This window comes from Microtus oregoni, unplaced genomic scaffold, assembly GCF_018167655.1.
Source record: "Microtus oregoni isolate MIOR12 unplaced genomic scaffold, Mior012 000018F_ref0000195, whole genome shotgun sequence".
Lineage (NCBI taxonomy): Eukaryota > Metazoa > Chordata > Mammalia > Rodentia > Cricetidae > Microtus > Microtus oregoni.
The window spans coordinates 2,639,380-2,665,161 of NW_024543077.1; the positions used below are offsets into that span (position 1 = coordinate 2,639,380).

General features: G+C 51.9%; 2 protein-coding genes across 3 annotated transcripts in view; one reads left to right on the forward strand and one right to left on the reverse strand.

The window, feature by feature from the left end:
• The window catches only part of LOC121458892 (microtubule-associated protein 6-like), a 61,939-nt gene extending 47,341 nt beyond the window's left edge, over positions 1-14,598 (forward strand). Inside the window, exon 4 of the mRNA XM_041668254.1 lies at positions 13,439-14,598. Coding sequence (XP_041524188.1) covers positions 13,439-14,468 — 1,030 coding nt within the window. The 3' untranslated portion in view covers positions 14,469-14,598. The remainder of the gene's footprint in view (positions 1-13,438) is intronic.
• A 3,603-nt stretch (positions 14,599-18,201) lies between these two features.
• On the reverse strand, positions 18,202-25,526 carry LOC121458925 (serpin H1). Of its 2 annotated transcripts, XM_041668328.1 has the most exons (6): positions 25,393-25,441; positions 24,155-24,198; positions 21,318-21,970; positions 20,219-20,317; positions 19,888-20,120; positions 18,202-19,206 (listed from the first exon to the last, which is right to left on the reverse strand). In XM_041668328.1, the coding sequence occupies exons 3-6, from the start codon at positions 21,934-21,936 to the stop codon at positions 18,904-18,906; spliced, it is 1,254 nt and encodes a 417-aa protein (XP_041524262.1). In that variant the 5' UTR covers positions 21,937-21,970; positions 24,155-24,198; positions 25,393-25,441; the 3' UTR covers positions 18,202-18,903. The 2 variants fall into 2 exon arrangements, with proteins under 2 accessions (XP_041524262.1, XP_041524260.1); XM_041668326.1 differs by lacking the exon at positions 24,155-24,198 and having other exon boundaries at positions 25,393-25,526.
• Positions 25,527-25,782: the final 256 nt, after the last annotated feature.

Sequence of the window (25,782 nt, forward strand, 5' to 3'; positions counted from 1 at the left end):
TCGAGTAAGTCAAGAGTTTACAACGCACAGGGGAGCCTCCGTTCACCGTTCATGTTCTACCTTGTGTCGGGTACTGTGCCAGGCTTGGTGGGCACACAGCTCTCTATAGCGACACTTCCAGGTGCATGACTGTCTCTCATGTGCTTTGAGTTGAGTTGGTGATGTGCACACTGTAGTTTGTCGTAGCTGACCACAAGGACCCCAGAGCCTTAGGGGCTGAATTTCTTACCCTGCCCTGCCCGAGGGTTTAGATGACCTGGATAGTGTCCCCTTCTTTTTCACACACACACCCACGAAAACTGTTTGCAGTCACTTTGACACTTGAATGTTTCACTCCACTGACAAGAGACTCCCTTCGATTTCTACTGTTTACAAATCAAACTCAGTCGGCCTTGCTCTGTCTCCCAAACGCGCCGGGCAACACTGACTTGTGGTTCCTCGAGCAGTGTTTGGCGTTGCCTTTCCGCAAGTGACCACGCCCGTCCCTCATTCTGTACATTTCCCTACTGTTCCCTGCTCATCCCGGGCAAGAGGGCTGGCACGGAGACTTTTTTTTTCGTGGCCCGCCTGCGAAACTCCCCCAAGCTGTGCCCAGGTTTCCCTTCTCCAGCCCCAGCTCCTGGACATCCAGCTGGGTCACTGAGGCAGAGAGGAAGTGTCTATGATTTTGTGGCCCGGGTTTTGTTGCATACCACAGATTGTCTATGTACCACGTAGTGCACACCTCTCTTGGTGCTATTTCATTCCTGCTGTTAGTTAAAGAATGACAAAAAAAATTCATGTATAGCCAATTGATTGTGGCGTCTTGTGGTCTGTGCTTGCTCAGAAAGCAAACCAACAGGTTTTTTTCCAGTCATAAATAAATGCTAAAGACGAACACCACCTTCTCGATCGCATTTCCTTGGTGAGGCCCCTCTGAGTAGGTAAAGGAAAACACCTTTGGCGTCTGAGCCTCTTTGTGCAAGATGAGCTGTGCCCTGCAGTTTTCCCGGGGTCTCCATAATGCAGCTTGCCTCTTTTAGATTGCCTCTCAGATACTTATTGCAAGCAGTCAGAGCTAAATGTTGGGAAAGGCGAAGATGGACCCGGAGGTGCCCTGGCCAACAAGGTAGTGTAACGATTTCATGCCATGTTCCTGGAACAGTGACCACCTGTGCCACTCACTGCCTCACGGGGGTGAGAAGCTGCCGTCTAACTCTTCCCTTCCTGTGGCCAGCAGCAGTGCTGCTCCGGGCCTTTTCCCCTTGCAGGGATGGCAGAGACGCCTTCGCTTGCTCATTTAATTCACAGTCATGTCACAGGTTGCACCCAGAGCTTGGCTCACTGTGTCGTGCATGTGCCTGACATGGGGATTAAAAAAGCAGCCACGAGAGTGGCTAAGGCAAGGGTCCAGGGAGCAGGGGACTTGAACGCTTAAGTGGAGAACGGATTTTCCTGTGGGGGTGGGAAATAGTAGGAAGTTTCCTGTCGGAGGGCTCTACGGAGGGTGCCAGGATATAGGTACTCTGGGCACCTGGGGCAGGTGTCAAGGCAAGGGCATAGATTCAGGGAGGGGAAGGGGTGGGGTCAGTGGAAAACCACATTAGCTCACTTTGTTGTCCTTCTGGTAAAGCAGGAGACAAAGGCTTTGCTTTCATGATCCCTCCAACATGTGTCAAGTGGATACTGTTGTGTGCCAGGCTCAATGCTGGGCTAGGGGAGCCAGGAGACTGAGACCAGCCCTCTGATCACAGTGGGCATGAAGGAGGAGTCTGTTCTAGCTGGTTCCATGGATGAGAAAGGACTCTGCAGATGGGTAGGTGCTGATCGGGTGAACAGAAGGGAACACACCCAAGGCATGCCAAACAGAGGGGATGTGCCCAAGCGAAGGTGTGGAGGGGCGGGGTGCAAAGGCCAGAGGGTGCAGAATTCCGTGGTAGAAAGGGTGGCTACTAACTGGGGGCTCCATTCCACGTGCCCAGGTTGCACCCATGCCCTGCATGCGTCCGCCATCATGCTTTGTGCCTCACCATGCCACAGCCACAGGTCCTTCCTCGTTCTATTTAGGAGCCCTGGGGTGGCCCTGCTTCTGAGCTTGGGAATACAGTGTCAAAATCAATCTGTGTATTAATATTTTAAATCACTATTTATTTCTTTTCAAGATGGGTGGATTCCACCCATCGTCAATTTTATATGAGGCAGGATACACAGAAACTGCTCAGTAAATAAAGACGGACATATGTGTCAGTTACCTCTCCCCCCAGTTAAGGGAGACTATATAGGACTGGGAGATGGAACAGAGAAGGGCAGAGGTGCAAATGGAGGCAAAGGAGAGAAAGGGAGAATTACAGACACACATCAGGACACCAAGAGGAAGCCCAGACAGAGAGAGAAGAGATGCACGCGGAACCAGACTGGGTCAGGAACTGTCCCCAGGGAGGAGGTGGCCAGGAGGATGGCCTGACAGGCTTGATCTGTGCCGCCAAGTGAGCCGGTTCAGCCACACACACCTGTGGCTCCTGCTGCTGCCCAGGGCCCAGCGCATGAATCTACACGTCAGTGACATATCTACACATCAGTGACGTATCTACGCGTCAGTGACGTATCTACGCGTCAGTGACGTATCTACGCGTCAGTGACGTATCTACACGTCAGTGACGTATCTATGCGTCAGTGATGTATCTACGCGTCTTACTCATATCACTCTCCAAGACAACCAACAGCTAAACCACACATGCAGTTTTAGAACAGGCCACCATTGCCAAATTAGTTAGAAATATGTTTCAGTTCTTGCTTCAAATACATATACATTTAGTGCAGTTGCAATCAACATCAGTCCCATCTCACTAAGGCCATGGACCCCAGCAGCACCTCATGGTGGTTTCAAGGGCACTTCAAAAACAACTGCTTTGGAAGAATTCCAGCTACTGGATTCTTTGGAGTCCGTGGACCAAATAGCGTCCAAACGTTTTCTACTTCAGACAAAGCCTTCTTCCTATGAGTGCCACGAGGCAGGTAACAACAGAAGAGGTAGGAAGCTCCTAGGGGAAGGCCCTGGCCGGGTTGGCCCAGCCTGAAAAACAGGAAGCTTAGGGCTTGCTGGGGTGAATCAGGTTCCCAACAAATGGGACCCTTGAGGAAAATTACACCTAAAGCACTGGAAACTGCACTGTGGCTGGGCCATTGCAAGCCCTCCAGCGAGCTTGCCCAGCACTCTCTCTAGATATTGGGATCTGATGCAAACTGGAGAAAATCAGAATTGGACCAGGTCTTCGCACTCCTGTTACCAACTGTGGGACGAATCCAGAGGATATTCCGTTCCTAAGCAACACATTTGGTATCGGAGGAGCCAAGATAAAACAGGCATCCGGCATCTGCTACTGCAGACTGGAGGCCACTCCTTGGTGTTTTTATTTCCAACCCTGGAGTCGAGCTGAAATGTCTGTCTCTGTCCTCGTGTGAGTGGCTTTGGCCACTTGCCCACTAGGCATCACACTTAGCTGTCTCCACAGACGGCCTTAGGCGTCTTCGCTGGGGCCAAGGATATTTCAAGCACGCAGAAAAGTAAATTGTTGCCACTGCTGCGGGGCTGGTGCTGCTGGAGGGTTCTTGAGGCTTGCAAGCCTGATCATGTCACCCCTGCTTGAAGCCATCGGCTCCGGCTCCCACGGCCTGCGGAAGCTCCTCAATCACCACGCTGCTTCTCACCTCCATGCCTTCCCCACGCTGTCCCTCCTACCCAGAATGCCCTTCTCCTGCTTCTCACCTGGCTAACTCATCCTTCGAGACTCGGCTCAGGGGACCGCTCCAGGATGCCTTGCCTGCACCCTCCAGGCTGGGTAAGATGCCCCCTGTGTGTATCTTCATCACGGAACTCATCAAATGTCCTGTGTCATGGGCTCATACATGTGTGTGTCCCGCCCCGCCCCCATTGGATTGTGCTTCTCCAGGGGAAGGGTCAGCTCCTCTGTCATCTATGTCCTTGCCCCATGTCTACCACTGAGAATGTGTAAATGTCTGAAGTGTTTTCTGAGTGAGTGGGTGGGTGAGTGACCATAATCACTGTGCGCCCCACATTCGCCATGGTGCCTCCACAAGGCTTCTTTATTCTGCTGGATAACTGCCCCTGCTCTTAAGAAAGGAATGGCGGAGACACACACGTCACAGCAACAACAAAGCTGAGAGCAGCTATTTTTATGATGGCCTCTGTTTGGGTCACCAGCCCCTGGCACTTGATGTAGCCAGCCCCCCTTTCTATGCATTTTCATGCACATTTTGTGATTTCATAAAACCAGGAGCTCTCAGACAGAGTAATCTTGAGAGATGACCTTGTCCCACTCCCTGCAGGACCCTTATCTTTGGCGTAACAGAAACGTGTCCTCCCTCCACTCCCCAGGTGGCTCACAGTTCGAGCGAGCCGTCCTGGTCTTAAATCAAAGCTCTGCCATCTGCTAGCGGTGTGACAGGACCGAGTCTCAGAATTTCATAAAGCTCCAAAGAGATGGCAATACTAGTCTGCCCTGCTCACCCTCAGGAAGTGCAAGTCGGGCAGGCCAGGAATAGTATGGTGCTGGAATCTGTTTGGTGCCAGAGCTTGGAGGTAGCAGTCAGGAAGAGTGCTGATAGCTAGGTATCTGTTCACCTCTGCCCCCTTTTATTGTGAGTAGCTGAACGGAAAGGCCGCCTTTGGCAATAGATCGATTCCCGCTGCTTTGCTGCCTACCACTTCCCTCTGCCCGCTTTGAGACACAGCTGCAGCCACTTGAGGGAAAGCCACTCTCTCCACAGCGAGACTGAGATCCGTACTATCTAGAGACGGCTCTCACAGCCCCACCCTCTCCAGCCCTTCATGGATGCCCTCCTCTCTGAGCGCCTCCATAAACCACCCGTACAGATTCCAATTTTACAATTATAAGTTCTTTTATATCGATCCTCTCTAAACACCAGGAACGGACTTTGATTAATTGCTGAAGATCCTTTGCTTTACCTTGTGGCGGAGAGCACTAAAATATTGATCTGTAAGTTCCCAAAAGTGCGGAGTTAGGTAAGAGCTGAGCCACTGTTGTCTGGCCGCCTCCCTTGGTCCCATGCGTTATATTTTTTTTAAAGTGTCATTAACAGGGTTATCAGGTTCTTGGCAACCCATTCAGAGGATCAACCCTGCCCTTGACTTTGCCTTCTTAGAGTTAACACGACCAAATATGCTTTTTATAATACTTCTTATTTATACAACTGGGAATTTATTCCATTCTTAGAAAGTCAAATCTAGAAAAGATGTTTAATGGTTTTTAAATAAATGAGTAAATACATTTGTAGGGCAATTTAGCCACTTATCCTGACTTTAGAAACTCATGCTCACAAGGAGAGAAGGAGGCCCACAGTTCTAGAGGGCCCTGGGAACCAGGAATCTGCCCCGAGACTCTGGCTTTTGCAAGTTGCAGAGCTGGTTCAGCCCACAGAAAAGGAACAGAAACGAACACTGATTTGGCTCTTACACCACTTGTGCCCATAATAAGGTTCTTTTCAGATAAAGAGATGAAAACTCGGTTGATTAAATGATAAAAATCCCACAACTGAGTGTGAGCCTGGGTTTGAAGTCAGTGGTTGACACTGCAGCTCATCTGGGTCCAACTTTTGGATGCAGCCCAGATTCCTGCTATGGCAGAACACCTGCATCCTCCTGTAAGCAGCCTGCCCCCTCTCATCCCCTTCTCAGGGACTACAGTGGCCTTCCACACGGAGGCCTCAGATTCTCAGCCAAACAGGGAGGGTGGGGGCACTCCCCTGGGGGTAAGCCTTGTGGATGCAGCATCTCCCTTCCTACCTGTGATTCCAGCTGCTCTGCCATGTGTTGAGCCACCATGGGTGAACTCTGTCCGACTGGTGTCCCCACGGCTACTGTGCTCAGGTAGGGCTTATGGTGCCAACAGGGCTGGCCCTTGGGCTAGGAAGCTGCTGCTTCCTGGAGCTGTTTTCTCTGTAAGGGTGCGTTGCCAGTTGGAAGCAAACGTGGGGATGGCATGATCTGGTGTGGTGGATTCAGGAAGGGCTGGGAAGATGGGCCACTGAGTTGGCACTTGCTAGGAACTGTTCTAGAAGATGTCTTTCTCGGGAGATGAAGCTGGGACTCAGAGCTGGGACCTGCAGAGGTCTTCAGTGCCAGCCAGGACGAGTCAGGGACAGCACAAGCCAAACCTGGTTCTGAGGCTATGCATGCATTTGGGTCTCTATGTGTGAAGAGAGGAGCGAGCCATGGAGTCTTGGCATTGCTTGTTCTGTCTGCGCAACACTAGGCAGCTTGTACTTCCCTTCCAAGCCTCCTTTCTTCTTCTGGAATCCCAAGATGCAGTGCCTGTGCGTTGTTTGAAAACCAAAGCCTGTGTCGTATGGAAGATTCTCTAACTGAGATATCAGGGTGAAGAGAACCAGAGATCCTGAGGCGAGCATAGCTAGGAAGATGTACGTCTTATTCGCGTGGTCGTTAGGATTTGATCTCATGCAAGTTAGGTTTAGCTCCTCATTTAAGATGCCAGTTCTCTTGAGTGCCAGCCCGCGCCGCAGCTCCCTGGTTCCCAACTATATCCAGTGGCCACACACTCAGTAGGCATGTGTGGAATGTTAGAGGAAGGAAGGAGGGAGGGAAAGCAGGAAGGGAGGGGAGCAGCAAGCATCATCAGCACCCATAGAGGGCCCACTCTGGAGACAGCTACAGCCTCACTATCGCCCACTGGGAAGGGCAGCTGCGGGGGACTGAGGGCACGGAGTGGGACTCAGAGATAGTTCTACTGGGGAAGCAGCCATAGAACTGAATCTTCACCTGAGGAGGATCTCCTAGCAGGGCAAGCAAGGAGAGCAGGATGGCCATATGGCAGGGGTGTGTTCTATCTGGAGGCCATGTCTGTAGCCTAGCTTTCCATTCTGAGCTTTGGCCCTGAGTGGTGGGAGCTGACTGAGACCCATGCAGGACAGTGGTCTGGAGGGTGAGGGCAGCTGAGTTCTTGGCTATGGGGTGTAAGCTGGGGGCAGGGACATGACTGTTGTCCCTTCTGGGGTAGGCAGTGTGGTGGTCCCAAGTGTCAAACCCAAGTGACTGTCCAGGTCTAACCACTGAGATACCAAGGCATGGATTGGGTCACCAAGGGCTATAGACCTATAACTGAGCACTAAAGGCAGTGAGGACCAGGAATATGCCAGCGGGGAGTCAGGAGGTCTGATGGCCCCGGGTATCTCTAGTCTGGCTGTGTGAGCTGTGTTTTCATGGAACAGAGAGGGAAGGCTTCCCAGCAAAGTCATGTCTTTGAGCCTAGAGAGAACGTTGAGTCTGTTTGAAAAGATGCAGGCCAATCAGGGTTAGGACCAGGCAGGGCTGGTGTGGTTCCTGTTCACTGGTAGCGATGCTGTGTTCTGAGCCTATGTCTGGGGCTGATCAGAGGACAAAGAGAAAAGGTCACCCCCCAGCTATTGTCCTACCGTGTCTGCCAGACACTCTGCTAGATACCCTGAAAGGAGGATAAAGCAGAGCCCACAGTCTAGCAGGAGAGGAAGAACAGTTGCCAAACGACACGGAGATTACCAAAGCAGAGGCTCCCACCATGTCCTGGCAGAGAGAGAGTAGGAGAGCCCTCTCCATCTCCATGGAGTCTTCCTGAGAATAAGGAGCCTTCCAAAGGTAGTCTCCCTGGCAAGGCCCCTCCGGGGCTGCATTTCCCATCTCTGAGTTTGTAACTGTTGTACCCAGGAACACGAGCGTGTCTGTGGGGACCCGCAGAGCAGGCAGTGAAAAGACAAAGCCATGGTATCAGTCTGTCTGCTGCCCAGCCACTGCAGGGTGCTGTGGCATGGTTGACCTGGCCCCGACCCTTCAAGTCCTTTGCTCCAACTGTGTCCAATTCTCCCCACTCACCAAGGTGCTGGAGGATAATATTTGAGCACTCAACCTGTGCTCTGGGCGTCTCTGTGAGCAGCCTACCAGCCAATCCCCTTTTATAGATTAGGAGAGCAAGGCTGAGAGAATTAAGTGCCCATGACCTCCGCCCATGGCTAGGAAGGAGCTGGGTCAGCATTTGAGCCCGGCTCTTCTGGTCTTGAGCCAGCTCATACATGCTGACCTCTGGAGTTTGGTTCTTACATTACATGAAAGCTGGCACACGGCTATTGCTCGGTTAGCAAAGGTCTTTTTCTTTCTCCCGTTTTTTTCTGGACAGGACTCTATGCCATCAGGCACTTCGCCCATCACTGATACAACAGGAGGAAGTCTAGAAAGAAAAAGGATTAGACTTTTGGAGCGGCAGAGGGAGGGAGGGAGACCAGGAACCAGTGGCAGCTAGTGCTGTGCAGGGTAAAACTCAGTAGCCTGATTTCTAGATTCTGTGTTTTTGGAGTGTGTGTGTGTGTGTGTGTGTGTGTGGAGAGAGAGAGAGAGAGAGAGAGAGAGAGAGAGAGAGAGAGAGAAAGGGAGAGAGAGTTTGTTACTTGTTTGGTTTGGTGAAGTTTTTAGTTTGTTTTTTGAGACAAGATTTCACTGTGACCCAAGCTGTCCTAATACATATCCTCGAATGACTTTGAACTCACAGCAACCCTCCTGCCTCAGCCTCCCAATTGCTGGGACAACAGGCACACCCACATTCATGCCCAGATTCTGGGAGAATGGATCCAGTGTCCCTGGACTCTAGAGGCACCAACTGTCTCCATGGAAACGAGAGGCAGAGAGTGCGGCATCTGAGACTCCGTGTCTCACACAGCCTTGAAATATTCATTTGAAATAAGAGAGCCCAATGCAGAAAAGATTCCTGTCCATGCATTCACTGGCAAACACTCAGCCCTATAGTTTGGTCCTGTCCGTGGGCGATATGATGTGTAAAATGCAGAAGATACAATTGTGAGCAAACACTGGTCCCCGCCCTCTGGACATATCCAGATGGCATAGGAAGGGTTGGAGAGAGCTGGTGGGCTCCCTGGAGCCATGACTGGGGTCAGGGCAGGTTCTCTAGGGCAGCTGCAGTGAGCTGAGAAATGGGAGCAGGGTGAAGAGGGAAGGGACCGTTGTGGGGGAGGGGAGGTCTAGCTAGTGTGAAAGCTGGAAAATGGGAAGGAGTGGGACTCACGGGCAGGAGAGGGGAGGGAGTGGCAGCCATTCAAATGTTTAAATGCATATAGCTGCTTTTATTTATTTATGTATTATTTTATTTTGAGACACGGTTTCTATGTGTAGCTTTGGAGCCTGACCTGGCACTCGCTGTGTAGACCAGGCTGGCCTCGAACTCACAGAGATCCGCCTGGCTCTGCCTCCCGAATGCTGGGATTAAAGGCGTGCCCCACCACCACACCTGGCATTGTCCGGTTCTTATGTGGCACTCACCAGAAGTGCTGAGGTACAGCACAGAAGTTTGTTTTTGCCTCTTGCCAATAGGAGGAAAACAGCATCCTACTGTTGGGCTGTGTATCCGAAAGACCCAGTGTTGCTCACTGTCCCACGGGCTGATCGGATGACTCATTCCCCAGAGCCGCTTTCATTCCCAGATTTTAATTCTGATAAATTGCCAGAGACACATGCTTGGGTTTTCCTTACAAGTGTCATAAGCCAGAAGGTGGTTTTGGGTCTGTGTTTTGAGATAGGTTTCATAAAGCCCAGGTTAGCCTCCAACTTTTAATGCAGTCAGGATAACCATGAACTCATGGTCCTCCTGCCACCCCTCCTCCTCCTACCAAGTGATGGGACTCAGGCCTGGCTTCCGTGTCTAGTTTATACGGTTCTCAGATGGAACCCACTGAGGGACAGCCCCAATTCCCCAGAATTTTTTAAATTATTTGTGTCTTGACTGAATTTGCAAAAATTACGTAAGAAAAAAATCAAATAATTTATAAGTGCAACTTAGTTATTTAATTACATGCTTTATATTGGAGTAATAAGCTAATTTTAGATGGTCTAATTCACCAAACTAACTTGAACTTTCGAACTAAAAAGAAGAGAGGCATATTTTGAGTTTATTTAGCTCATTTCTCCAATGGAGTCTTTTTTGGTTTTTCGAGACAGGGTTTCTCTGTAGCTTTGGATCCTGTCCTGGAACTAGCTCTTGTAGACCAGGCTGGCCTCAAACTCACAAAGATCCGCCTGCCTCTGCCTCCCGAGTGCTGGGATTAAAGGTGTGCACCACCACCGCCCGGCTCCTTTCTAGTCTTTTAAAAACATGCAGTGTGTGTGACTGTGTGTGTGTCTGAGTGTGTGTGTATGTGTCTGAGTGTGTGTGTGTGTGTGTGTGTATGTGTGTGTCTGAGTGTGTGTGTCTGTGTGTGTGTCTGAGTGTGTGTGCGTGTGTATGTGTGTCTGTCTGAGTGTATTCTGTGCATGCATGCAGGAGTCTACTGAAATCAGAAGAGGTTTCCTATCCCCTGCAACTGGAGTTACAGTCAGTTGTGAGCCACCACGTGGGTGCTAGGAACTGAACTCAGATCCTCTGGAAGAGCGGAAAATGCTCTTAACCTCTGAGCCACCTTTCCAGCCCCTTTTTATCTTTTAAAAAAAGTTATAATTACATTTATTTATGTGGGTGTGCGCATGCATGTATATGGACAAATGCACATGCACACGAGTCAGTCAGAGAATGGACTTGTAGAAGTTGGTTCTTTCCGTTATGTGGGTTCGGGAAAATAAAGGGAGTGTTACGCTTGGAAGTAGGCTATCTTGCTGGCCACCATTTCTAATCTTAATCCTAAAACTCATGATTAAGAAGATTTAACTACTAAGGTAAGGGTTTACTGACAGATCAATATGGGGTTAGAGCCGTATTGATGAAGCATGGCAGAGAAGGTTCAGGCTTAGAGCCAAGGCTGCAAGCACCCAGGCTTGAGGGCTGCCCTTGTTTATAAACTTTGCGTCAGCAGGGGGCGCTAATGCCCCGTCGATGGGCTAGAGGCTGCAGCGGAGGTCCTGAGTTTGGCCTGGCCGCTCTTCCTGAGCTTCCTTAACATGGCACCCAGGTCACCCAAAGATCTGAAGAGACAAATCTAACAGGGTTCCTGCTTGGGTCCCTTCTAAGTTCTTTGATGCTGGAGGGTCGTTAGTGCCCGTTTGGATTCTGCACCCTCTCACAGCCCTGCCTTGCTTTCTGCTTACATACTCTTAGCTTCTACGGTGACAACCTGGCCAGGGCAACTAGGCTCCGTGTGGCGCTGAGCCAGAAGGCTGAAGTGGCCTTCTCTTGCCTCTGTATTGTTCAATGATAGCAACGGGGAGAGGATAGACAGGCTACTTACATCATAACTGTGCAATCTGCTGAGACAGCCATTCCCAGGCAACCTGAGATCCTAAACACAGCAGAGAGCTGCACTGTGGAGCAAAAATAAGCGGGATATGTGGTGTTTTGCTTCTAATTAAATAGAGACTCGTACAACTGCCCGATGCCAACCATGGTTCAAACACTCTGTGTCCCTGCCTGCCAATCATTACATATTCCTGCATTAATATCAGTACAAACAATGAATAGAGGAGAAGCCGGAGGCCCATAGAGTTAAACTGTAATCAGCTGAGAAAATATCCTGACATAGGGAAGGGCTAGCAAAATATTAGGGGGTAGAGTACTTGCCTAGTTCAGTGCTCGAACTGTATGGAAACAAAACAAACAAAACAAAATGCAGCGCCCCGGTGATCCTAACATTCTAGTGGTAGAGGCAGGAGGCAGAAGTTCAAAGTCATCCCCAGGGATGTGGCTCAGTGGTACACCCAGCACTTACTCTATAGGACCAAAAGCCCTGAGTTCCAGCCCCAGTCCTGCAGCACCAAAAAGAAAAGGGAAACAAAATAAGAGAAATCTGACTAGGGGGCCTGCAGAGCTGACTCAGCAGTTAAAACATCTGTTGCTCTTCGGGCGGAGCCACGTTAGATTTCCAACACCTCCAAGGTGGCTCGCACCCATCCGCAACTCCAGTTCCAGGAAATCTGACGCCCTCTTCTGGCATCCTTGGGTATGACACACGTGTGATACACAGACATGTACACAGCAAAACACACCCCACACACATGCACACAGAGACATTATATATATATATATATATATATATATATATATATATATATATATAACCTGTCAGGGTCTATTAAAATGCTAACTTGGGTCTAACCTTACAGATTTTGTTGTTATGAAGTATAAATGAATAATAACCAAGAAGTGTCTTATATTAAAGACTGCTGTGAGCCAGGCCCTCGGAGAGAAAGCACCCAGACCCCAGAAGCAGAAAGATCTAGGATCTAGTTCCTGCCAGTACCACACCTCCTCTTCACCTGCTGTCTCCAGACCTCAGCTTCTGAGCTGAACAAGCAGGGTGTGTCTCACACCCGTGTGTTTCAGAGGGCTTCTGTCTCGCCGGCATGAGCCGTAGGAAGAAGTAATTTGGCAGGTGGAATGTGCCTGGGTGTGCAAGGGTTTGTGATACAGGCTGATCAATGCCAGTCTTGAGCGGCGTCTTTCAGCCTGGCCTACGAAGAAGGTGTGTGCGGTGTAGATCAGAAGGCTCCAGAATGGCCAGGTCTGAGTTGGTGATGTTTGCCCTCAGGTGGCGGCGTTCACGCATGCGCTCTGCAATGAGCGTGGACCGAGGGATGGGTGGGAGATGGTAGTCACATAGGGCAAGTATCTCAGGAAGGCTTTGGAGAGGGTTTTGGGCACTTGGATTTGTGGGATAATCCCAGGAGCCCTAGAACCAATGAATTCAAGAGTCTGGGGAGGGAGTGGAAGTGCCGATAGAGAAAGGGTACCAGGGACCTGGGTGGGGAGCCCCTAGTTGTCTACTGAAGGCTGGTGTGGGGAGTGGTGCAGGCAATGTGGGGTACACTGCATGCAGAGAGCTGAGCAGCTATATTTTAAACAATTCATTTTTATTATTACCATGTGCAGACTATTCTAAACATGAATGATTAAATACTCTTTCTCTTGTGTGTGTGTGGGGGGGGTGGTAAGAAGGATATTCTTAACCACCCTTTCCTGATATGCCATAGACCCTTGTCCTTGCCAGTAACCACCCCTTAATAGAGTCAGGAGAGGAAAGGAACCTTGGAAAAGACTAGGAAAATGACAAAGCCGTTGGGTCTCCATAAGCATTGAGCAGATAGTTAAGATGAGGCTCCAAGGATGGACCCGGAAGTATAGGAAGAAGTAGGGCTGGATGGAGTATGGGTTGGGGGGACCTTCTGTGGGCATTACTGCTGCTGTCTCCCAGGCACCGTGCCCTCTGCCACATGCAGGTTATAATCAATTGGCAAACACACTGAACAACTGACTCCCTGGGCTGCCCTTCCTCCCACCCTGCACCCACTCTGGATGCAGAAGTCTGACTTCCTCTTGATTCTCCACTAAGAGCTACCCTGCCGAGGCCCTACGAGGCCGAGTCTCATCAGGCAATCTGTGTTCTGCCCTCTCCCTGGCCGATGCTTGACCCTCAGTGACGTCCTCTCTCTCCTTTGCAGGAGCCGAGTCCAACCCGCCAGTGATGCACAGAATCAAGGTCCTGTAGCCAAAGAACCCCACAAGGATCAAGGTCCTGTGGTCCCAGGGCTTTCGAAAGGCCAAGGTCCTGTGGTCCAAGAGCCGCTGAAGGACCAAGGCCCCATGGTGCCAGAACTGTCAAAGGATCACGGTCCCGTGGCCCCCGGGTCCATAAAGGATCAAGGCCCTCCACTCCTGGGCCCTCGAAAGGATCAAGGTGCTGTACTCCCAGGGCCCATGAAGGATCTGGGTCCGGTGGCCCCAGCACCAGTCAAGGATCAAGACCAGGTGGCATCCGAGCCTTTAAAGAACAAAGATTCTGTCATCTTAGCACCAGCCGAAGCCCAAAGCCCGTTGCTGCCGGAGCCGCTAAAGAATCAGAGGCCCGTGGTTCCAGCCGGAGCGAAGGATCAAAGCTCCTCAACACCAGCACTTCTCAAGGACACCGGTCCTGTGGCCCCCGAACCTGGGAAAGAGGGAACTCCCGTGGTCCCCGAGCGTAGGAAGGACCAGAATGCCACAGTCACGGCGCCTTTGAAGAATGAAGCCCCTGTGGTCTCTGAGTCCATGAAGAAGCAAGGCTTAGCTGACCCAGAGCCAGTCAAAGGTATAGGTACAGATACCGTGGTCCCCGGGCAGATGAAGGGCTATGATTCCGTGTTCATAACACCTGTAAAGAGCCAAGATCCAGTGACCCCTGAGCCGGTGAAGAGCCAAGACCCCATTATCCCAACACTAGCCAAGGATCAAGGTCCCATGGTCCCAGAACCTCCAAAGAATCAAAGCCCTGTGGTCCTTGGTCCTGTAAAGAATCAAGACCCTCTTTTCCCAGTACCTCTGAAGGGTCAGGATCCCCTGGTGCCAGCCCCAACAAAGGACCAAGGTCCTGCGGCCCCTGACCCTCTGAAGATTCAAAGTCCCAGAGGCCCTCAGCTGTCCACGGTGTCACCTTCACCCCCAGTCATGATCCCAACCATTCCCCATGCAGAATATTTTGAGGGATCCCCTTGATTCCCCTGAAATGCCATGAAGGAGCAGGCCATGGAAGAGCTCCCCTCCTGGGGAGGCAAAGACATATATTTATTCTGCATGAAACCGTGCTGTATAGTCTTGCTGGAATCTAATAAAACCGGTCCCTCTGGCTCAACAGTGTCTTTCTCTGGCTCTGTGTGCTGGAGTGTGTAGCGTGTATGCTTGTGTGTGTGCATGCCATGCGCACCGGAGAGCGGGTCAGTCAGTCTGTGAAGTCAGAAACACCCATCTGTCAGCATGACCCAGGGGTGCATGGGTGCTGGGTGGTTTTCCCTGGACAGATGGACACGGGCACATATCCATTTGCCCCTAATGGGTCCCACACATCTAGTTTAGCGACCAGTGAGTTTACTGGGCTCACTAACAGAATTGTGGGTAAGGGGTTACCTGCAGGAGAAGCATGCCTGGCTCAAAGGGAGTTGCGTCACTGATCAACTCAAGACTCATTAAGACTGTGTCCCTGGAGATCTTTGCATGACTTGCTGGATAATCTTCCAGCTCCTGAGATCCTTACTCATGTTGCTTTGAGGTAGGGCCTTGGGAGTCTTGTGTGTTCCATTCACCTTCTGCACATTGCAGCCTCCCTCCAGGAGGAGATGTTCCGATCCCCAGGAAATAGCCGCACATGGGTAAACAATGCCGGCTGATTGAGGGCAGGGCCCATCACATAAGTGCCAAGGTACTGCAAGGACCTGAGCCTTGAAAGCTCACCAGAGGCCAATCCCATCAGGCTGAGCTCTGGATGGGTCAGAGCTGAAGCCCACAGATGAAATAGAAGCAGGCCTTCAACTGAGCTGGGGAAGTTAGGGGTGACTCTTGTTGGTCACGGGGTCAGTGGTAAAGCTCACTGATCATCTCGGGACTCTCTAATGAGACTCAACACTGCTGTTGCTCACTCTGTAACCTTGGCAACTGAATACAAGGTTTATAAACATTGCATTAGCTGGGGACAGTGGTACAGGACCGTGGTCCCAACTGCTCAAGAGGTTGAAGGAGGAGGATAATTTGAACCCGGTGGGTAAAGTTCAGCCAGGTTACATAGTGGGGTCTTGTTGTGTAAACTGGGCTGGCCTTGAACTCAGGATCCTTCTGCCCCTGCCTTCCAAGTACTTGAATTACAGACATGTGTGAGCTACTGTGTCCATAAAATAGATGTTTTGGGTTTTGTTTGTTTTGTTTTGTATTTTTTTGTTTATTGTTTCTTTTTGAAACAGGGTTTCTCTATGTAGCCCTGGTTGCCCTAGAACTCACTCTGTAGCCCAGGCTGACCTCATACTTAGAGATCCACCTGGCTCTGCCTCCCAAGTGCTGAGACTAAAGGTGTGCGTCACCACCTCCCAGTTTTTACTTTTAAATAAATTTAAATAATCCAAGTTCCTTGCCCAGTTACACATGCAGCAGTCTCTCCCCAAAGCGTGTGCTCTGTGGAGAAGCAGGGTCTCTGCTGTAAGGAATCTCAATCCATTTTCATTGTCGCTGTACAGGTCTAGGGGCTTATTTTTGTTTGTTTGCCTGTTTTGAGACAGGGTCCCCATAGCTTTGGGGAATCCTTCTGCCTCAGCTTCCTAAGTGCTGGGACTCCTGTGTCTTTTGCCATGCCTAGCAAAACAACTCTGGTCTTGGAATAATAAGATGTAAGGTGGGTTGAGGCTCAAGCTAACTCCTAGCTTCAAGAGTACAATGCGGAAAGGCACAGGCTCATATCTGGTGGGGATGAACCCTCAAGAAAGAGGGAATAAGGTTCTTTCTTTCCAGGTGACTAGGTTTATATCATGGTGGCAATAAAAGCCAATCATTGTATATAGCAAGTACCATACCAACTATGGTGGCTGAGCAGTCTTCCCTGCTTTGATGCATCTGCAACACCTGCCACTTACTAGGACCGGGGTATAACTGATGTGGTGGGCAGAATGCTGTCCTGATCCCTACCAATAAGTCATAACAGAAAGCCAGAGATTTAAGACAAGATGAGAAAGGTGCACTGTCAGCCCCGTCAAGAGGAAGAAAGCTTCACCAGGAACTCCTTATAGAGAAAGAGAGGGAATGGTCAGCTAGCTTCACACCAAGTGACAATATACGTTCTCATGAACACACCATATCTAGAACAGCCTGACTAAAGCCACCATCAGAACAGGCTCACAGCAGAACCAAGAACATGTCACCCATGTGGAAAATCACAGGAGCGAAACCAGTGTGACAGAAACCACTCCAAGGGCTGGTGGGTTGGCTCTCACCAGGTTAAAGGCTTGCAAAACCCGAGGACCTGAGCTGATCTCTGGAACCCACATAAGGGAAGGGAGCCAAAAGTTGTCCTCCGACCTCTGCACATGTGCACAAACACAAACACCCATCATACACGCGCGCGTGCACACACACACACCCATCATACATACACACACCCATTATACATGTGCACGCGCACACACACATCATACACGCATGCACACACAACCATCACACACACATACAAAACAACCCCCTGCATCGTTCAAGTCTGTCTGTGATTTTCCCCAAATCAGTTTTCCTTCTGACTTATGCTGGGGAGAAGACTTGGGATGGGTTATTATTATCTTTCAGATAATCCTTTCCCCTCTAACACCTATTACATGGGCATTCCTGGAGGCTCCTGTGGGAATCAAACAGGAACTAGATGCAGCTGAGAACAGCTACCTACACAAGACTGGAGTGATCAGCATTTCATCATGATGGAGGGCGGGGGAGAGAAGGAGGTGTAGACAGCTCATGGTTGCTGGGGAAGAGGGAGGGAGTCCTAGTCCTCGGTGGTGTTGCTAGGCAACACAGAACCACTGGACCATCTCTCTTATATCAGGCAGTGTGCTGAGCACTGTGCTAGACATACAGTAGTGTCCCAATGCTTCAGAAATAAGAAAATGTGACAGAGAAGCTGGCGTAGGCATGGGACTGGCTGTGTTGCATGGCCTCTCAAGAGCAGCTGACACCCACTACAAAGGCTTCGTTGGAATGTAGTGAGCCCTGAACGCACAGGCTGGTCACTAACCCCAAGTGTCCATTTCCAGATGAAGACCCTTGAGAGTGGACATCTAACGGATTGAGTTCAAAGGACAGGTCAGGTCTGGGTTTCTAAACAGTTTTGTTTAAACTCAGTGGGGTGGTGCTGAGAAAGGGGCATCCCTCTACAGCTCCACCTCCACCTGGCTGACTTGTCTGGCCAAGGTAAGGGACCATCGGTGGCCCAAACCCCTCCAGGGGGACTTGGCAGTAGAGGGAACACAGAGAGAGGCGTGAGCTGTGCAAGGTCATAGCCAGCAGAGGTGGAGCTCAGTGCCTGTCTCCTCTGCCTCTCTGCACTCCCATCTCCATCCTGAGGCATCCTAAGGACCACAGGAGGCAGACATGAGGACGGGGGCTGTGGGTTCCTCCTTGGTCACAAACCCAGTATGAGGTATGTCTGGAAGGATTTTCACTAGCCTCCCCTGTACAGCTTAGACCAAGCAGTAAGCCTATTAATTCCTCATGTGCCCATTTGCCCTCTGTGGCCCCTAGGTTGAGACCAGAGGGTTGACTAGCAAGACCCCTCAACGTGCAGGACCAGGGTGCCCAGGTTCCCTTCTCCGTCAGCACAGTGACCATAGGCCACTGTTCAGTCATCAGCCAGCGTTCCGGAGCTAGGTATGGCCTACTTAATGCACAGACTGTCTCTTGGGGAAAAAATGATATAGGAACCTTCTTTCATCTACGTCCACGCTCCCGTAACATTTTATTGGAAAAGTTTTATTCAAAAAAAAAAATTGTACAAATTAGGTTTTCATTTTGAAAGCAACACAGGCTCATGTGCTCCCCTACCCTCCCCATTTTTGAAAAACTAAAAAGGGAGAAAAACACGAGTTCACCCCTGCAATGCCCAGTGTAGCGGCCCTAGAGCCGGGTTTGCCAGGGGTCCTTCCTAGGCTCTGTCTCCCAACTCCCACTGCTGGGCAAGGATCATTTTAAGGGTGGCCAGTCCTGGGGCTGCAGCACCTAGTTCTGTGGTTAAAGGGAGTGGGAGATGAGCGAGAGAACTGGGGAGGGCTGAGGGGATGGTGAGAAAGAGGGCTGCCCTGCCCCCAACTCGATTGTCTCACAGATAAGAAAGGGACTCGGCCATAAATACGAACACTGACTGAGGCAGATTGGACCTAGAACTTGGAGGGCAGGGAAGGATGGCTGAGACACCCTTGAATTTGGCATCAGAGTATCTGGGCCCCATATTCTAGTGGAGTGGATTCTAGCCTGAAATGTCTATTCACACAGACGGGAATTCTGATCTGCATTGCCAACCCCACCCCCACCCCATGGACTATTCAAGGTTGGCGCCCCCCTCCCCCCACAATAGCACCCATGTGTCTCAGGAACTGTTGACAACTTCCTGCCACGCCATGACCACTCTGGGACTCTACAACTCATCTCTCATCTTGTCTCCCTTGGGCCGGACCAGGCGCCCGATGAACAGCAAGGAGCCGCTTTGATTATCTCGCACCAGGAAGATGAAGGGGTGGTCGGCATAGAACAGCTTGGGGCTGCGCAGCTCCTCACGCCCGTAGATGTCTTGGTCAAAGGGGTTGCCCTCTGTGTCCCACTCGAAGGCAGTGGCATGGAACACGCTGGCCAGGTACAGGTCCTTCTTGCCGGACATGCGAGACAAGTCTGCCTTGTTCTTGTCGATGGCCTCTGTCAGGCCCAGTCCAGCCAGATGTTTCTATGGGAGCGGTTGCTAAATGAGGTCAAGTACGCCAGGCTCTTATACCCGCGTCCTCCATCACACCACCCCGGAGGCTTCTCCAAAAGGAGACAGTCAACCCCTAGCCACCTTGCTCCAGGCATGGTGGTAGAGGCTTCGAACTACGGTTCCCTTCGCTACCCTGTATACCACCAGGATCTGTACCCTCCTTTCCCCTCATTAGCTTTGTTGACTTGACACAGTCTAGAGTTATCTGCAATGAAAGCCTTAGAAGAGGAATTGTCTAAGACAGAACTGGCCTATACGCACGTCTGTGTGGAATTCTCTTAAGAGGGTTCGGCCCATTATGGGCTGCAGCTGCGGAGGGACAATGCCCAGCAGCTGTTCAAACTGTTTTCAGTACTACCTGTCAAGGTCGGGTGCTATCCCGGACACACTCCAGAGAGGAAGAGATTGTTTATGTTGGGGTCTAATCAAGAGAAAAATAATTTAGGGTCCCGGATAGCACCGGACCCTGACATAATGGTGCCCAGACATGGGGCTCATCAGCGAACCCCGACAACTACCCACACCATCCTCCCAAAGGCAGAGCCTACTTCTCAGTATTAGCGGAGCCCAGCACTACCTGAATGCCCCGTGGATGCAGGATGGACCTGCTGAGCAACTGGGTGAAGCCTGCCCTAGCCCTCCGGCCCTCACCTGCAGGTCATGGGTCACTTCCACTACTCCCTTGGGCAGCGAGATGGCAACAGCCTTCTTCTGCATCTTCCCCATCCAGGCCTTCAGCTGCTCTTTGGTCAGCAGCTTCTCCAAGCGCTCGAGGGGCTCCACGTGGTGGGGCATGAGGATGATAAGGCTGGAGAGCTTGTGGGCCAGGGGCATCTCCAAGATCTGTAGCTTCTCCTTCTCGTCATCGTAGTAGTTGTAAAGGCCTGTATGAAAAGCAGAGGAAGGGAGGTAAGGGGCACACCAGGCTCTGGGCACTCTGATAACTCACCCACCCCTTGACTCTCGGTCTGACTATGCCTACCTGTCCGGTGCATCATGGTAACACCCACAGTATAGGAGCGAGTCACCATGAAGCCACGGTTGTCCACCATCTTGTGATGAAATTTCTCATCCCAGTGTGCTATGGCAGAGAAACAGAAAGAGATGTCAGTGAGCTGTGTCCCCCAGACACGATCAGTTCAGAGCCGTCCCGACAGGGCCCCTAGGCTCCATCCATGCCACACGCTCTTTGTTTTCTCATGTATGGCAAGTCCTCAGTCCACGGAGCACGTGTTCCCTGTCTGAGCATGCAGGTCTCTCTGATCACACTGCAAGAAGCTTGTGTCCCCACGTTTGGGTGGCATCTGTCAATGTCTGGGGAACTTGCTGAGGGAGGCTTTCCTCCCTATTGGGTAACTGAGGCTGGGTCTGTACCTTGGTCAGGAATGAGCAAAGGCCACCCTTAATTCTTCTCCACAAGTTCAAGGCTAGACACATACACATTCAAATAGTAAATTAGTTTTAAAAACTTTCTTCTCTTTAAGTTTTGCATGGTCAGAAAGATGGCCAAAAGCATATATGCATGACAGCGGTCCAGTCCCAACCAGACCTACATCCCAGTCCAGACAGACTGATGGCAATTAATTCCTCACCTAGTATGGCCTATTTGTAAACCAGGGGTCACCTTCACCTGCCAGCAAGCTCTTAGGTCAGTCAGTCTCCCCACATCTGGATACTTACACAAAACCACAAACCCCAGATCTAACCTTCAGTCGATTCAGATGCACTTGGTACCTGTCTTTTTCCGCCTAGCTGGGCCTCGGTCTCCTTAACCCTGCACCCATGGGTCCTTAATTCATTTGGTTGAAGCAGAACTGATTACTGACTCAAAAAGGTTCCCACTAACACAAACAAGAACCCTAAGGTGGTGAAGTATAGTCCTATCTTAGAGACTCCTGCTGGGCTCCCACACTGGATCTAGTTCCTCGCACGTGAAAAGGGTTTAGCAGTAAGCCTTGCCTCTGACAGTTGTAGTTATCACGTTCAGACGAGAAGCCACGAAGGATTTAGTATTAGGAAAAGTAAGCTCGCGAGACTGGGAAAGGGTCCCGCCTCTCCTTCACCCCCATCCCGAGACTCACGCTTAAAGAACATGGCGTTAACGAGCAGCGCACCGTCCGTGCGCTCTACGTCCTTGGTGACCTCGGGCAGCTTGCCGTCGGTGGTCTGCGAAGCCCACTCGTTGATGGACTGCAGGGCGCTGCGCTTATCCCGGAAGTTGATCTTGGAGTGCTCGCAGTTGTAGTGCTGCTTGCTGCTGTGCACAAAGTCGTCCACGAAGTTCACGGAGCTGGGCCCGTACAGGCGGCTGCCCAGCTTCCAGGTCACGTTGCGTGCGGTGGAGTTACTGAGGGAGCGTAGCAGCTCACCCAGCCCCGAGTGCACCTCCTCATCCCGCAGCTTCTCCGCGCTCAGCACCGCCTTGGCCTGTGACGCCGTGGTGGCTTTACCGCCCAGGGACACCAGACCCAGGGATGAGGCCACCACCAAGGGGGACAGGAGGATGTTCTCCACCGCCTGGTCTTTGGCCATGGCCTGATACAGGCTGAAGGCCAGACCTGTGCTGCGCTCTGCCAGGGTGGTCGCCTTGGAACTCAGCTTCTCGGCAGTACCGGGGGCTGCCGCCTCCACAGGCTTCTTCACCTCGGCTGCCAGCGCCACAGCCAAGAGGCAGAGGGTGGCCAGAAGGAGAGAGCGCATGGTTGGGAGGTGAGCCGTGTGCACCACAGAGGACCTGAGAGGGGTACAGAGAGAGAACCACCCTGAACTTCAAGCCTTTCTCCCTAGCCTACCCACTAAGTCACCAAGGGGACAGGGGCAAGAGGACTCAGCTCTGTAGCCCAGACGTGACTCGGGCCACACACTTTGACCTCCTTACCTAGAACAAAGTTCCTGACACATTACCAGGCCGCCCGCTGGTATCTTCCACGGGATATTCAATACTTATACTTATTTAGAAGTTAATTATGAATCTAGAGCTGCCCAGGAATAGGCTGTAGCCACCAGAGCTGGACACCTAGCCTACATATCTGGTTCCCTACAACATCCCAAGGCTTAGCATTTGGCATAGTTGTTTCTAAGTGGCAGGGCCACTTGGCCAGAATGGCTTCTCTCAGGGCCTCTGTCAGTTGGGAGAAGGCAGCAGCTGGGCTGGGGGTCTGTAGGAAGCCCACATGTCTGAGCAGGGGATACCACGTGAGATGCCACTGAGGGCCTGGCCCTCTCTGTGTCTTGCATTCTGCCCTGGGACATTAATAAGTCACTGCCCGGTTCACTCATTAAATGGGGGAACCCAGAGGCCTCACTTGCAGCCACTAGAGTGACCTTGATTGTGTGTATGCACGTGTTACCACCCAGCCTCAGACTCTTTTCCGAGTCCCGAACAGGGTCTCCAATTACCCAAACCTCCCTCTTAGCGGGGACGTGGCCTGTACATCAGGGCCCACACAGCCCCTGAACCAGATGGGAAATCCCACGACAAATGCTCTTGGGACCAGGTCTTTAGACTCGACAGGGGTTTCCTAAGATCACAGCAAGGGCAAGATCCTGAGGAAGGGGATGAGTCACTGCTCAGCAGAGCTCCGACCGTTTCCCTCCTTCCTTCAGAAAGCCACAGCCAGACCTTCCATCCTGCCCTCCCGTGGGACAGCCATGGCCACATCACCATCTGTCCTAGAACCTCAAAGATGCCTTCACGTCCTCTCCCCAAACTCCAGCAGTAGCAAGAGTCCCCGAGACAAGCCCCATAGATGAAGAAGGTCTCTATTCCCACGTCCCCCTCAGCCCATCACTCCCTCTCTACCTCATGAAGCAGTTCAGGCAAGTAGACCACGAGGCAAAAAAAAGATCAGAAAGAACCCGGGTGGAGGATGAGGGGCCCTGCTCTGGAAGACCCTTGAGAGCCTAGCCAGACTGAAAAAGTATGGGATTTCTGAGATGACATGACTGCTGGCCAGTCCAGTACCCCACCTCCTCAGCTGCTTCCCTTCTAGGGACCTCGAAGGAACAACATAAAGGAACAGTGGGGGAAGAGGGAATGGAGGACCACAGCCTCATAGCTGCCTGGGGGAGGATGTGAGGCCTCACTCTTAAGAGAGGTGGGGTCCTCATGTCCAGACCATGCTCCTCCCTCATGGGACCTCGAAGACAGGATGACTTGTACATTGTACACTCAAAGATACTTGTGAGTGTAAAATGAAGCATTATGGATTCTATCCTAGCCACAGACATGTGGCCAACCTACTGAAAGAACCACTAATCCAGCAGAGACCACCAGCCTGCCTAAGGAATGGGAAGAGAAGCCTAGCCCTGCCACGTGGCAGCCACCATCTTGACAGCCCCCACGCCCAGCCAACCAGGACCTGGGAGGGGCTTCTCCAGAAAGCTCCAAATGACTAGTTTGGGATTCCTCAGGCAGCCGCGAGGCTCCTGGTGTTGACGTGGCAGGCAGAAGTTGCCTTATCTCTACAGGCCAGCAGAGCAGAAGAAACCTAGAAGCCTGGCTTGGGAATTAGGGGTGCTGAGGAACTGCCTGAAGAATCCAGGGGTCTCCTGGGTTTTATAGTTTCACACCTGCACTTCCAAAGTCTGAGGGAAGAGGCAGGGCTGGGGAGAAGGGCCACCATGCTAAACCCAGCATTAGGAATGAAAGTGGGCAAGTCTCTGCAAGCAAGCCAGCTCCCACAGCCCAGCCCTTCTGCCACAGCTAAATGCCAGCCCTCCGGCCAAGGTTAGACAATTTATAGTCCCATAGAAAAAAAAAAAAAGAAAAACAAAACAAAACCAAGATACCAGAAGGCCAAAGGCTATACCAACCACTGGCCCTGGGAGCCTGGGATGGGGGAGAAGGGGAGCAGATGCCAGGAGGCAGGACACGAACACCGGGGGGTTTCTCAGTTACTTGAAGGGTCTAAAGTACCTTGAAACTGCCTCAGAGGGAGATCACTGCCTGCCTTTTTCATTCTGAAAGAAAACAAAAGAGTAAAGAGATGGGACCCCGCAGAGAACGTGGGGAGCAGAGGCCTGTCGGGCCCAGCCCCCAAAGGCTACGGAGTAAGGAGGAGGATACTGCTGAGGTGGATTCTGCACAGGGAGAAAGCAGGGCCCGACTGGGGCCTCCACAGCTCAAGTAGTTCAGGATTTCTAGTGAGGGGCTCTGCCCTCAGCAAAGCTTTCCCGCCAACCACTGTGGCACTGTTACTCAGCAACCCACTACCAAAAAAAAAAAAAATCTCTGCAGGGAATCCCGGGACAGAGACAAAGGACCAGACAGGAATGGGGGATGGGTACAGGAACTCTCTGAGCAGAAGGGTGTGGCCTCGGCTCGACTTCCAGGCAGTCAAAGCCCCCAGTTTTTCCACGGTCCTCCATCCGGGCCCTGGGGCCCCGAGGGCCCAGCAGGAAACTTGGAAAGTGGAGAGCTAGGCCTTTAGACCAAACCGGGAAGGCTTTCTTCCTCTCGTCTGAGGCTGGGTACCTTGGGCCTCAGAGGAAGTCCTCACCCTGCAGGAACTAGATGGCTGGACAGACGACCAGAGTGACTCAAATCACCCGGGGGCCTGGTGGACCCTGATGACTCCCCTTTCGGGTGGGGTGAAAATGGTCAAGTCCAGCCATCAGTCACCTTCTGGGATGCGACTTGAAAAGTGACGGCTCCCAAAGCATGGGGTCCCTAACAGCTAGGGACTCCCACTCACGATCAAGAGAAACCGAGGCTATGGCTCCTCTCGTGCTAGGGGCAGAAACTCCCTACACAGTCTGTGTGTGTACGTGTGGCGGGGAGGGAGGGGGGATGCTGGGATCGACAACTGCGGGTCCCTGGGCCTTCACCCCAGAGTAAGAAAGCTGGTCCTTCCCCATGGACGACGGGAGAATCAGGTCTCCCCGCCCTTTCCCTGTTGTGCAGAAGGTCATCTCTGTTCAGTCCCTGCCACCACCTTTACCCTCCCCTGAGCTGCTGGGACTCCTCCACACCTCCCCCGCTCCGTCCGTGTCCCAGACTACAGCTCCAGGGACCGCGATGTTGAACCTGGCCCCAAGCAAGACTGCTCCATGTCCGATCTTACACTGCCCTCCAGTGCCAGGACCCCAGCCCCTCCGGGAGCGATCTGATCCGATCCCCCTCGGTCAAATCGCCCGGCCGCCCCCGCCCCTCACCTGGGCCGGGCTGCTCCGGGACCGACGGGACACCGGCTCTCAGACAGGCTCTACTCAACTCACTGCCCCGGGGCCGGGATCTATATATGGCTGTCCCCACCCCCTCTTGCCTGTCCTAAGAAACTTCTGGAAAGTTGGAAACGCTTCCGGAGAGCTCCGTGGCTCCCAGAAGTAGAAAAAAATGCCAAAGACCTCCCCCAAACCGCCCCGGCTCCCGCCCCAGTGCCTGCGGGCCGCTCTCCCAGCCCCTGGGTCCTACTGCCCCCTCGTCCGGCTGGGTTGGGGGCGTTGCTCCTTAGAGCCTGGACATCCTTGGACTCCAGCTCCAAAGTTCTGCTCCCAGGGACCGGAGTCCGCTTCTCAGGTTGTCCACACAAGCATACTCTGGTC

What these genes read in the sequence shown, in the direction of transcription:
- LOC121458925 (XM_041668326.1), bottom strand. Translation starts at nt 21,936, where the DNA reads ATGCGCTCTCTCCTTCTGGCCACCCTCTGCCTCTTGGCTGTGGCGCTG. An exon ending in TAACGCCATGTTCTTTAAGC is followed by an intron (nt 20,318 to 21,317) that starts GTGAGTCTCGGG and finishes TCTCTGCCATAG; the next exon opens with CACACTGGGATGAGAAATTT. An exon ending in TACCATGATGCACCGGACAG is followed by an intron (nt 20,121 to 20,218) that starts GTAGGCATAGTC and finishes CTTTTCATACAG; the next exon opens with GCCTTTACAACTACTACGAT.